General features: G+C 33.6%; 2 protein-coding genes across 4 annotated transcripts; one reads left to right on the plus strand and one right to left on the minus strand.

Moving 5' to 3' along the window:
• Positions 1 to 4,684: 4,684 nt before the first annotated feature.
• Positions 4,685 to 8,096, plus strand: LOC125186506 (ubiquitin receptor RAD23b). Its single transcript, XM_048082877.1, has 12 exons — positions 4,685 to 4,878; positions 5,453 to 5,614; positions 5,769 to 5,807; positions 5,898 to 5,989; positions 6,069 to 6,113; positions 6,194 to 6,371; positions 6,453 to 6,575; positions 6,651 to 6,701; positions 6,857 to 6,904; positions 6,981 to 7,090; positions 7,620 to 7,704; positions 7,799 to 8,096. Exons 1-12 carry the CDS (start codon positions 4,813 to 4,815, stop codon positions 7,913 to 7,915), a joined length of 1,116 nt encoding a protein of 371 aa, XP_047938834.1. The 5' UTR covers positions 4,685 to 4,812; the 3' UTR covers positions 7,916 to 8,096.
• A 366-nt stretch (positions 8,097 to 8,462) lies between these two features.
• On the minus strand, positions 8,463 to 12,557 carry LOC125188553 (probable serine incorporator). Of its 3 annotated transcripts, none has more exons than XM_048085486.1 (7): positions 12,422 to 12,557; positions 12,005 to 12,245; positions 11,258 to 11,497; positions 10,623 to 10,734; positions 10,104 to 10,224; positions 9,286 to 9,526; positions 8,463 to 8,945 (listed from the first exon to the last, which is right to left on the minus strand). In XM_048085486.1, exons 2-7 carry the CDS (start codon positions 12,186 to 12,188, stop codon positions 8,647 to 8,649), a joined length of 1,197 nt encoding a protein of 398 aa, XP_047941443.1. In that variant the 5' UTR covers positions 12,189 to 12,245; positions 12,422 to 12,557; the 3' UTR covers positions 8,463 to 8,646. The 3 variants fall into 3 exon arrangements, with proteins under 3 accessions (XP_047941443.1, XP_047941440.1, XP_047941441.1); XM_048085483.1 differs by having other exon boundaries at positions 10,050 to 10,224; positions 12,422 to 12,556; XM_048085484.1 differs by having other exon boundaries at positions 10,050 to 10,224; positions 12,005 to 12,239; positions 12,422 to 12,512.
• Positions 12,558 to 14,127: the final 1,570 nt, after the last annotated feature.

The raw sequence follows: 14,127 nt of genomic DNA on the forward strand, positions 1-14,127 counted from the left end.
ATAGGGAGTGATAATTTAGGTTTTACCATATAGTAATTTTGGTTTTATAACGTACTAATAATTTTAGTTAAATCAAAAATTAATTTACTCCATTTTAAAATGATCTCAATAAACAAAGTATTTTAATAATTTGAATAAAATGCATAATTAAATAATTTAATATGTTAGTGTCTAAATTTAAACTAAATAAAAAACTGACTAAAATTAATAAATTAAAAGTCAACTGTGAATCTTAAGTAGGTAATGGTAAAGCGTAATAATAATGTTGAAAATACATAATTTAAAAGTAAGGATAGTTTTGGTACAATATTAATAATTATTTTAAGTATTGTGCGAATATTATTAAAGTTCGTAATAATATTCTTGGTACAAACTAAATAGTCTAGGATTAAATCGAATAATTGCCTACACATGCAGCACATGGTTACGTGTATATACAAGACATAATTATAGAGTTCTTTACCCATGGCTTATCAATTCTCATTCAACAAATTAAACACATACGAAAGTAACATTAATAATTGTTTTAGTATATTCCCACTTCCCATCTTTTGATCCTCTCAACTACTTAAAGCTAATTAATACTAAAACAACTGTACGTATTATATCATGTCAAGTCATGCTGTCCTAACCATATTCTGTTTTACATCACCCTCACCAGTATTTATATATATAATTGAGATATAAATTGAGGTTTTTGTTTTATAATTATTATTGAATTAAGAAATACTAACAGTTACGGTTAATACTGTGAGCGATTTTAATCTTCTCCTCTTTGCCAACTGAATTTAAGAAAACAAGGCTCACATTCACAAATCAAATCAAACTTTTATTTATTTATTTTAATGTCACACCCACACAGTTAGCCAACTCATAATTATACTTTCGTAAATACGTGATTTTTTTTATGGTATTCTTTTTTCTTTTAAGTACTGTATTAAATTTATTTTTATGTCCAGTGTGTTACTCCCTTAAATTTTTTCTTTTTGTCATTCGATATGTAAATACTGGAGTATATAACAAGAATAAGAAAATCCTTAAAAAATATGGAAAAGTAAATATATTATGTCGACAAGTGGATAAAAAGAAGATTTATATACTTAGATTTTTTAGAGCTCACAAGATATATGAGTGGCACAACTGGACTCTAACTACCTTAGTTCAACAAGTTTAGGTAATTATAACTATGGGAAAATTGGAAAATTTTAGAACTCTTTATACTGAATTTTTTTTCACAATTATATTCGACGCATTTGAAATTGTAAATTATACAAAATTTTATAGCATATAAATCGCAGCATCATTTCCAAATGGCTCCGATTATCAATAGATGAAATTGAGACAAGGATGTGAATCCACGTAATCTACTTGTCAAAGATATTAAAAAACGATTCATGAGGAAATATTATTTTTGTAGATATTCAACTGGAGTGATTTAAGAATCAAATATCTTTCACTTTTTCCAGTAAAAGATGATGCATGTGGAAAACTTTTACTTTTGTATATGTTTTATCCTTTAAAATATCATTACATAGAATTTCGTAGGTGACACAAGTACTATGTGACATGGCGTATACTCATAAATCGAAACACTCTATCTAATCTAACAAAATTTATGATAGAGATCTAACTTGGAAGCAAGCAAGATGAATCGTCCTAGAATATCTCATTATAGATTTAGGTTGTTACAAGTTTACTGCATGAAATCTCATGCCAAAAAGCAATAAATGTTTCATTTCTAGTGGAACGGAGTGAGTATTGCATTGTTATTTGTTACTGACCGAAATTCAAATTTGATTTCTTAGTTTGCTTAATTCGTAGTCGTGGTGCCCGATCTTTCATTAGTTTATTTTTCTTCATTTTTAGTGTGATCGGTTTATTTTCATGCACGTAACCTTCGAACATTAACAGTTGATTTATTAATTAAAAGATGTAATCATAGTAGTGTAATGATCTGTTGCGTGTCTATCATTTTGGCGATTGGACACATTACCCACTTTTCTCTCGGTCCATTTAATTTTAATATCTCATTCAATCTATCAATCTTATTCTTTTTCCGTCTTTTAAAACTAGAAATTATTTCTGTTTCTAAACAGAAATTTTATAAATTTTCTATTTTATTAAGTGGACTTCACAATTCATTAACTCTATTTTCACTTTTATCCGCTTCCTCTCTCATATATTACTTTTTTCTTTTTCTCTCTTACTTTACCATTTTTTTTTTCCAATTGTATATAAAAACTCATGTCATTTCAAATATTTCTATTTTTCAAAAACGGTGGTATAATAAGAACAGAAAAGCAATAGAAGACATATACTATAGTTCTGCGAGTTACTGTACTATTTTCCTATTAGATCCGGATTAAAGCAGGTGTTCGAGTTCCCCCTTTCGTTGATAAATGATTCAAGGGATTAACCTAGTTGCTATCTTTTCCCTTTTTTTTTGTTTGGCAAGTTAGCAATGCTTCCATGTTCTGCTTTCATATTTTAGTTATAGGATATAGGGGTGGGTCGATACGATATATCGTATCGAAAACGTTGTATCGTGTATCGTATCGAAAATATCGATATGAAAGAATTTCATATCGTTATCGTATCGAAAGTTTTGATATAAAAAATTTCATATCGTTATTGTATCGATATTTCGATATATCGTTAAATATCGATATATATCGATATATCGAAAATTTTCGATATATATCGTATTTTCGATATAAAACGATATATCGCGATATAAGGAAATTCATATCGTTATCGTATCGAAAACTTACGATACAATATCGTATCGTATCGAAAATTCGATAATTTTTCGATATTTTTCAATACGATACGAGCGATATATCATTTTTTCGGTATTTTTCCCCAGCCCTAATAGGATATTGCTAATAGTTTTGTTTGCTGATGTGTTTGTGTCAACTTGATTATACGAGAAGTCCCCTTTTTCTTGGATTTAGTTATTGGATTATAGGAAGCTTTATTTTGATGTATTGATTGAAAATTGTTCTGTTACGATTTTGTCCGACTTTCTATACTAGCATAGGCCTTTTTTTCTCTTTATTATAACAAAAATTAAGCTTATTTGATATTCCAATTGGATGTGGTATTGATAATTAGTTTTATTATGATAAATGCATGCCTACACTCGTAAAATATTAATATAAACTAGTACTCCATCCGTCCCGCTTTAGCAGTCCCATTGACTTTTCTGCCATCTTTTTATAAAAATTATAAAAAATGGTTAAAGAGGAGAAATGATAAATTAAGAAAAAGAATAATATAGAGAAAAGTTTTATCTACATTATTGTCTCTATTACTTTACCATTTCTCCACTTTAACTATTTTTTTATCATTTTTACAAAAAGATGGCAGAAAAGTCAATGGAACTGCTAAAACGGAACGGAGGGAGTACTATACTACTACGACTTAACCATAAAATAAGTACTCCGTAGGATATATAGGACTGTGCCCACCTCATCTATATTTCGAGCAATCCAGCCTATTAGTTGCTATACTTTTTATATACCAAAAAGTCAAATTCAATTATATAGTAGTACTCATTAAGTTTCAGGTTTTCATCGAGATTAACTAGACACAGATAGTCACACAAACATATTACTACAATTAAGCCTATGTCATATGATTTTTTTGAAATATGCCGTTTTTCTTAAATGAGCTATAAATTAGGGAGGGTGGATATCATTTTCATCTGGAGAATTAGAATTAATTTTCATACAGAGAATGAGAATTAATTAAATAAATAAGAATCTAAACGTCATCAATTTTTTATTTTTTATTTTTGTATATTCCTGCGATATGAGAATACTAGCAAGTTGAAGGAAACATTATTATCTCTATTTGTCTTGCCTTCAACAATGCTACTTTAGTTTATATTGAGAATATTCTTTCATATACTTGCTCTACTTTACAGTGTGAAGACAAATGTAATTAATCAAAAAATAACTGCAACTAACACACCAAAAAACAAAACATACATGAAAACAATGTAGATAGTTGAGTCGAAGAATCCTGTCTTCCCAAAACCAGATACACATCTTAACTTTTGAGTAGTGCTCATAATTTGGCATGTCGTTATGAAACAACTTGGTCTCGTAAGAATTGTACTGCAAACTAAGGAGCTCCAGCGAATTAGAACAACAACAAAGGTTGAGCTTGGACATGTTGTGAATTTGAAAACAAAAACCAGTATTCATAATTTCATGAGGGAAGTGAGTGAGTGGGCTTGTTCTGGGCTTTATGTCCATTCAGTATACATACAAATATACAATGATTACATTCACTTTCCTTATAACTTTCGAAAATGGATTTTGAAAAAATAAATATTACAATCATCTTTTATGTCTTGGATCAGCCACACACCATCTACTTCATTTTATTTAAGAGAAGTAAATATTTAGCAAAAAAAAATATAATCAAAGCGAGACACAACCACTTAATTAAAACTTGCAACTAACCTTATTTTCCAGTGTTTTATGCTCTTTTACTAATATGTTCAACATTGAAATTGGTTTTAAACAATCACAAAATTAAGATTAGGCGGGGAAAAAGGTAAATACAACTAAATTGAAATAAAATACTCGTATTAAAAAAAATGCAAGTCACGTGCAGCGGACGTGCCAAATTCAGTGTAAAATTGATTTGAAAACATTCAAGATTTCTTTGGTGCACTTTTTCATTCCCTCAAATCTCAATTCACTTCTCTCTCCTCTCTCGATCCATAGTGTGCTTCTAGGGTTTGTATATTTCTCAATAATCTAACATTTTTTCAGATTAAAATTGTTCGAATTCGCCGATATGAAGCTCACCGTCAAAACTCTCAAAGGCAGCCACTTTCAAATTAGCGTCCATGCTACCGATACCGTCAGTAACATCTCTTTCTCCCCTTCCCAACGTCAATAATAATTGCATTTTTAGTGTTGAATTTAATTTAAATTTCGAAGTTGTTTTTTGGGTCTGCATCTGATTCCACACTTTTAGCTTGAGGACTAGCCGTTGTTCTGTTGTTGAGGTTTTGTCCCTACTTTTTGAAATTATATTTGACAATGTGGGGTTGTTGATGACCCTTTCGTATTCAATTGCCAAAGAAATTCAGAGGAAAATTAGTAGTCATAGATTATGTCAATTGGCTTTATTCAGATTCTAATTGATAGAAGTTGAAATTGTTAAAGGGATTTGGTTTTTAGAGTATTTTTTAATTTTTGATGTCTAGTGAATCTTTCTGGGTTGTCTTTAGAAAAAAGTTATCATCTTGGTGCATTAACTCTCTGAAGTTTTCAACTTTTTGTGAGATTTTTTTTTGCAATTGTGGTGGATGTGTAATGTGTTTTTACTTGTGGTGATATGGATCTGTTATTTCTATTTGATTACCGTGTTATATTAGTGTTCTGCCTCATTGTTGTCGACTGATCAAGATCTGGATACTCATCTGTTCTAGATAATGGCTGTTAAGAAATGTATTGAAGATGTGCAAGGAAAAGATAATTATCCATGTGGTCAGCAGTTACTGATTTATAATGGGAAAGTGTTGAAAGATGAAAGTACCTTAGCTGATAACAAGGTCTCTGAAGATGGCTTTCTTGTTGTAATGCTAAGCAAGGTAACCACTTCGACTTAGGTTTTATGCTATGCACATATTGTAATACTGCAGTAGTTGTGCTGTCTGTGCCATCAACATATGATTCTTGAAAAAACGGTATACGAGCCTCACTGAACACCTTGTTTCTTTTTTTCTTTTTTTTTGACAAATACAGAGCAAAAGCTTGAGCTCAAGTGCGTCAACATCTTCTCAGGTGTTAACCTTGGAATGCACGTGTTTATTCCCTCTGTATTTTATTGTTGGTTGTGTTTTGAGACAGTTAACAACTTAATTGTTTCTGCAGCCTGCTTCCACTGCTGCACCATCTAGTAATCAAGCTGCGCCAGTTAGTAATCCTGCTCCTGCTCCTGTAGCTGAAGCTCAACCATCTGTACCGTGAGTTGTAAAACATCAGAATTTGCTACATTAATAATGGTTATATATACATATTTATCATGTTACTTTCATTATGTAGGGATCCTAAGAGCACCGGACCATCTTCTGTTGCTCCGTTAGAAAAGTATGGTACTTTGTGTTTTTTCTACATGCTTGTTTAAATTTTCTGGATATATGGTAGCAATGGTTGTATTGTTGTTACAGTAACCAATCTGGATCATACGAGGAAGCTGCTTCCAGTTTAGTTGCTTCTGATAATCTTGACCACACTATTCAACAAATCATTGATATGGGTGGTGGTAGTTGGGACAAAGAGACAGTGAGACGTGCTCTTCGAGCCGCATACAATAATCCAGAGCGAGCTGTCGATTACTTATATTCGGTATGGCTTGATTTATCTTTATGTTTTACGATTATCTATGGTGGCTGGAATTTTTACTGAATTTTTGTTTTCCTCTATCAGGGAATCCCTGAGAGCACAGAAGTCGATGTTCCATTGGCTCAACCTCCAGTAGATTTGATAGATGCAACTGGTCCACCAGCTTTAGGAGGACCAAACTCGTCTCCATTGAATTTGTTTCCTCAGGTTCTTCATCATCCTGAGGCTGCTTCATATTTCTTGTTTTTCTCGTGTTTCTCACCTTCTATTGGAAACCTCCAGGAGGCTATTGCTGGTGCTGGATCCCTTGGTTTCCTCAGGAACAACCAGCAGGTGAGTTTATTTTTCACCATGGAATGGATCCTTTAAAATCTGTTGACATTCCTGAAATGCTTTTGAGATCCTATTATCTAACGCATTGTCTATCCCTCTCAATCATCCTAAATGTTTTTGAGCTATGTAACTAAAGTTGCTCTGATTTGATCCAGTTTCAAGCACTGCGTTCACTAGTTCAAGCTAATCCACAAATTCTACAGGTTGCCTTTGTGTGACTTTATATTTATCTGTGTAAATGATTTCTTTTTCTTAGAGCTAGAATTATTTCTTTTACAGCCCATGCTTCAGGAGCTGGGAAAGCAAAACCCTTCACTCTTGAGACTCATACAAGAAAACCATCAGGAGTTCCTCCAATTAATTAATGAACCTGTTGATGGTTCTGAAGGGTGAGTACTAAGATATTGCTATATAAATCAGCATGCGGGATTTGGGTCCCGTAAGATTAACGTTAAATGTCTTACTGCTTGACCTATGCTTTGATCTGTTATCTGTGATATCTGGTACTATGTGAGGAGCCTGCAATTAGTATTTTTACATCATCATATTGCATCGTGAGTAATGTTCCCTTCTAAACACCACTTTTCCAATCGCCTCTCTTTTCCTCTCAAAATCTGCTTGATATGCTTCGAGCTATTTGTTCTGCTATATTTGGTAGTGTTGGGAGGTAGTTCCAGTCATCAGTTTTGCTATATCCCCCGTCATTGTGGATGGAGTTTCGTAAGTGTTTCACTTTTTAGTTTTCCCCTGGCCTCCTCTTTCACATGTCGATTTCTATATTGCTGTAAGATTTCCTTGCATATAAAAGTTTATGCATTCTACAATTTCAAACATGATCTCTTGCTGTAACCTGTGTGTTTTGATGTGGACATCTCCTTATACATATGCATGTAGACCTGAGTCTTTAAAATGTTACAGGGATATATTCGATCAAGCTGACCAGGACCAGGACATGCCACACGCTGTCAGTGTCACACCTGCCGAACAGGAGGCAATCGAAAGAGTATGAAACATGCCAAATGCCTTGGCTCCTTTATATACTAATTTGAGAATTGTATTTTGCATAGTAACATTACTAAACTGGCATCATTTTCTAGATGGAAGCCATGGGATTCGATAGAGCTCTTGTGATCGAGGCATTTTTAGCTTGTGACCGCAACGAAGAACTAGCAGTGAACTACTTGTTGGAAAACGCTGGAGATTTTGAAGATTGAAGGCGCTGACAGGTTTAGATTGAAGATTTTTTTTTAAGTTAACCACAACACGGTTGAAAGAATTTTTCCTTGTTATAGTCGCAACATTTTGAGAGATATACTACATATGTTTGGTGTTGGTTGAGGGTGTGGATTGACAATTTATTAATAATGCTGATCAACTAAAGCTTGTTTGCTTGCTTCTCCCGCCCTAGCATACTTGACAATGGATCAACTAAAAGAAAATTGTTTTTCGCTGTTTGATGGCCGGATTTGACAGCCGACTGTATATGTTGAACCGAGCTTTGCTACTCCATCCGAGGCACACTTAGTTGCATCTGGACCGTGCTAATTAAATTCTAATTATGATCAACAAAACTTGAATAAAAGCTGGAATGCATTAACGTGGCTAAAAATATACATTTCCTGATTAGTTTAGTCATAGTATGAAAGGATTGGGACATTTTTGTATTAACTTGGCGAAATGCCGATAGCTTGATGCATCGTTTCTGTTGTATGACAAAACGAATGATGATAATAGCACTGCAGTTTTAAATTGGGCGCTACAAGACTTTCTAATACTTCCATTCCATATATTTAAAGCCAAATACTTGGTACTTATTTACAAACAAAATAAAAATCTGGAGCAACATGAAAGCACAACCAAATAGTACAAGTTCCATCGACAAATCAGCACAACCAAGTCATAGTTAATCTACACGCTTACATCCGTCTGGATTACATTGGTTTCATCAGAATTCTCTGTCGGGGAAGAGGACTGGTGCAACGAGGGACCAGATGAACAACGCAGCGGTAGCCCAACCAGTTACAATACGAACCCAGACGGACGGCCAACCTACATCGACCAACTTCCCGCTCTCTCCAACAGAGGTTGACCATCCTGTCAGCAGCATGGCAGAATACATGCTAGCTAGGGAGAAGATCAAGTGGAAAAATGAATACGAGTATGTAACAGACTTTTCTTTCTCTTTCTCTTTCTCCTCATAATGCTCGTCTGCCTTGTCCAATGGTAGCAATGGCTTTCCAGAACCTAAGCATGATGAAACCAAAAATGAACCATTTAAACAAGGAAAAAAAGATAGTGAATTCCTAGACATTGTTTCCACTTGTCTACCCCCCTGAGTCACTTTATTTTCCACTGAAAAAAGGTTCAGAAAATATGCAAGAGAAATGCATTGGAACATGCCTTGTGGCTAGAAAGGGAAAAAGGCATTTACAATTAGCAACCTACTCTAATGTGTAGAAGTTCAGTTCTTTTTTCTGGGAAATAACTCCAATGGGAAACAATTCTTCATGTGAATTATTAGAATGGCCAACTAGTAGAAAAACACTCATGATTTTATTGTGAATGAATATAAGAATTAACTAACCTGCTCTTGGAGAGCTTGGAGGAGAAAGCAACGTTGTAGAAGATCCGGCTCGGACAGCAGAATATACAACAGATAAAACTGTTGTGAGCAGCCCAAGGCCAAGACTACTGGTTGAAACTGCTCTAGAGTGCTTGTGAAGACCATTGCATTCATAATCCCTAGGTTCACTAGCAAGCCCAGTGTAGCAGAGGTACATGCAATATAAAGACATAACTGAAGATGGCAGAATGCTTCCGCTTACCTATTTCATTCAGAGCATATTAAGATCAGAAATCATAGCAATCTTGCATACTGAAAACAATAACTATAATAGATAATATTTCTATACTAACATGCAAAGCAACAGAGAGACGACTAGAGATGAGGAGAATAGTTAGCATAACAATGCACAAATTCATGAAGTGATGTGATGATTTATTTACTATCGGCATGCAACCACACAATTGACATACTCAAAAGCCAACATTGTTAATCCAAAAGAAATTCGTGTTTCAAACAAAAATTGCTTTTGGAAAGACACAATATAGGAAATCATATAATGACGAACAATGTCTCCCTTATATATCTGAGGCCAACATGAGAGTCTAGATAATATGAACACTACATCTTAAGTAATGAACAGATGTGATATGTCTATGGCCAAATTGTAAAGCATAAACAGTTGAACATTTTCCCAGGGCAATGCAATCCCAGCAATAGTTTATGATCACCATTTTGATTATAGAGGATTGGTTAATGTAACTACATAAAATTCAGAAACTTACTGATGGATGCAATGTGACAATAGTAAACACAAAAACGAAGATCAATGTTATCACAATGAAAAAGGTATTGAGTCCACAATCAACTCCGGATGGGGTAAAAAGATAGAAGAGCAGGGCTGAGAACAAAATGGATGCCACGTAGCAAACAAGTGAGACCACAAGTAATGCTACAAACCTGAAAAGCACAGAAAACAACAGTGAGTGAAACAAATTTGCTATAGGTATGTGTTAAGGGATAATTCCCTTAACAAGATTCCGGCGTCGTGATTGCGATCGTCGGAGGGATAAAAGGTAGTCGCGGGAGCTTTGCCCGTCGATCAAACCAAGAACAATACAGAATTGAAAGAAAAGCGTGAAAATAAAATAGAAAGATAATTGTATTTCTGATTGATTGCCGGAAGAGAATAACAATAGCCCTATTTATAATACTAAAACTAACTTAATGAGCAAGAAATAAATATCCTAATTATATGGAAAGATATGGCAAATCACTAATTAACTAACTAAATAATAATAATAATAATAATAATAATAATCGTATCAGTATGCAAATAAACAAAATGAATAGCTCACCAAAACTGTTCACCATATCCAACCCATTTGTCATTCCATCCATGAACAAAATCGAGTAGAAGTACAACTTGAACGAGAAGGAACAATCCCGATCCAAACTTGGAAATTGACTCTGCATTTATAATTCAAAACTAATCAGGAATAATATCACATCTAGACAAGCTATTATGTTACTGGTTTCCTTTACCTAGATGTTTTGTTGAGTCTAGTGATAAAGTGATTCAGGGATGTTATTTGCATTGGTGTCATTAATTAGAATAGAAATTATAATCATATAGTTTTGTATCATTATAAACAGAACTTCCGTAATCAATAGGAACAATTCCTCTTGTTCATGTTCCTTCCACTTGTAGGTAGAATTCAAAAGAATTTAAGCAAGGTCTTCGGCAAAATAGAGACAATGTTTATCAACACAAACAAGTTTTGTCACAATATTAAGCAATAGGATCATCTAGATATTCTAATAAATTTTTTTGGATCTCTTAGCTCAATTCTAAGTCCAAATAACAATGTGCATCCAAGGCAACAAGAAAAGTCTGTTATTCAAATTGCGTTGAAAATTCAAATTTTGACCTTTGTGGAGAGCACAATGATGGGAACATATACATAATATGATCCATAAACATAAAATGTACCATAGAAGCTCACGATCCCATTGGGGAGAAAGAACATCAGTATCACCAAAATGCACCAGCAAATTATTTTCATCATCCAGCCCCCATGGTGCAAACTATCCCGAGGATCCTTCTGGTTCTTCACACCAATCATAAAAATGGCAAGCATGGTAAAGAACAAGAAATTTCCCAAGCTCACTCGCAATACTGCGTCTGTCTCAAACCACTCTCTATCTGGAGTTTGGTGAAAATGATTGATCCCTTAAAAATTTTTACAACACTGTCAGATAACACTGCATCACAAGAAGTAACAAAAAACTACATATTAACAGAAAATGTAGCCCTTCTTCCTCATTTTTTACAAAAACCTTCAAAATTTTGTTTAGCTCATCCCTCCGTTAAGCTCCATTTGATTCAGAATAGATTAACTCAAGTTTCCAAAATTAAAAGAAACACAGAGCAGTGGAAGTAATCTATACCCATTATATTAAGGACTTCCCTTATCATTTCCCAACAGAAGTACAGCTAGAACATCAAAACATGGACGACACAAGAACCCAGATGGATAAATCGAATTTATATATAAAACTTTTGCTTACATGTAATTTGAAAACTCTTAACTGACTGACTCAAAATCACAATTTATCAACATAAACATATCAAAAGGGGAAAAAACAATGCACAGAGTGTTGAGCTTGAGTTTATAAAATTCAATAATACAAAACAAATTGAGTTCCCAAAATCCAATGACACAAAGGAAGCACTTACAAGGAATCTTCTCCATGAGGGGAGCAGCAACCTCGCGAAGAATCCACGAGACAATCAGCGAAAGCGCAAAGAGACCACAGTAAGCAATGCGAGCCGAGCGCCGACTGATCCCTGACACGACCGTCCGGCACGCGTCGCAAGCGCAAGCAGCGCAGCATGATGCTAGGCATGAAGCAGCCCACATCTTGCTTCTATGCGATGTATGATCAACTGGTTTGTCAAATATATGTAATCCCTACAGCTACCAAAAAATCAAATTGACCGATCAACATGAATTCAATTCGTCAGCATCAATCAAGATAAGTCGGAATCGTAAAACCCTAGGCAAATTCAATCAAATTCAAATCCAAACGGATAATTCAACAAATTTTTACTACCAGAAATTAAGCACACGCAGATTGAATGGTTCGATCATACCTAACCGGGCGAGGAGGAATGGAAGATTGAGAAAACGCGTGTCAGCTGCAGAGAAGAATAATATGATCAACGTCGAATAGCCCCAAATCATGTTTTCCATGTACTATGTATTTATATAATACATAGGACCCCGGAACTTCTATGTTATTCTGAGATGACCCCAGAACGGGCCCTTTTGCAAAAAACAGAGAGTGCCTTGGGATGACCGATGCAATAATAGAAGCCTCTCGAAATTGAGCTTTCATTGTTTAAGATATTTTAATTTGAAACCCAAATCTAAATTAATTCTACATTAGAAGAAATAAATTAATTCTACACTAGAAGAAATTATGATAGTTATCTAATTCTCCCATTTTTCCGCGGAGCAAAATTCATAAAACATCGCCACTTTATAAATTATAGTACTCCACTATTTGAAGTCTATTACTACTAGTATAACTAGCCCCGCTTATTCGCTGGTTCTGGTTCTAACCGGACCGATTGATCGGTTAACCGATTTTAAATTTTCATATATTTTAGAACCGGAACCGGAACCGGAATTGAAACCGGTCGGTTCTGGTTTGGAACCGGCCAGTTAAGAACCAGTAGATTTTGGTTCCGAATCGGAACCGATGTGAAATTTTAATCCGAATTTATTTATAATTTTAAATAGTTCAATACTAAGAAAAATAATAATCTAACATCTAGAAATATAACAAATACTGCAATACCTAAAAATTTAAATAAATACACAAAAAATACAAATCAACAATACAATAATATTCATATATTGATAAAAGTGATGTCAAGTGTAGTAGGTCGGACTAGTTTATGTTAGCAATTTATAATGCAAAAATAGGAGTTCTAAACTTTAGCAATTTTTTTAAAAAATGAGTTTTAAAATTGAATTTTAGTTTCTCTTTATTTGGGCTAAACAAATATTCAATGAAATTTCCAATACTATTGAGATTTATAACGAACAGTTAATAAATTATTCACCAACAAGTTAAAATCGCATGTTAAATGAATTGTTACATAAATTTGTTATAAAGTTAAATATCTATCATATAAAATGATATTGTAGTTGTAAAAGTTCTTTTGGAAATTAAAAACAACTTATGATGTCCTACTCATTGTAGATAGTTCATAAAAAATGGATTGTGGAAATAATTGTAGATTCAAAGTATCACGGTGCAATCATTTTAAATACTTCACAAAACAGAGCTTGCAAATCTAACATTGTTTAAATCTAAAAATCACTCAATGTTTTAAATTATTTTACTTTAATTCAAGATTAATTCAATTAAATTATATTTATTAGTATATTAAATTAAAAAAAATAAAATTGAATTATAATCCGGTTCCCGGTCAGTCCCGATTTGGAACCAGAACCGGTTTTATTTAAAGAGTTGGAACCGATACTGAAACCGGAATCAATTTTTCCGGTTCCGATTACTCAATTAACCGGCCGATTTCGGTTCCGATTTCGGTTAACCGAGAACCGGAGAACCGTTTAAGCACCCCTAAGTATAACACAACAATAGTATATGTTATTTGGCCCAATTATATATAGAATGAATTATACACAAACTTGTCATCTAAAATACTCCTATATGGAATAAAAGACCGAAATTCTCATGATAAAGTATATGGTCATTTTCTGGCTTGTATTTGACATTATCAAAATGGCAAAATTAGTTCCTGCTGAAAGGGTCAACCTAACGTTT

Source organism: Salvia hispanica, chromosome 5 (genome assembly GCF_023119035.1).
Source record: "Salvia hispanica cultivar TCC Black 2014 chromosome 5, UniMelb_Shisp_WGS_1.0, whole genome shotgun sequence".
NCBI lineage: Eukaryota > Viridiplantae > Streptophyta > Magnoliopsida > Lamiales > Lamiaceae > Salvia > Salvia hispanica.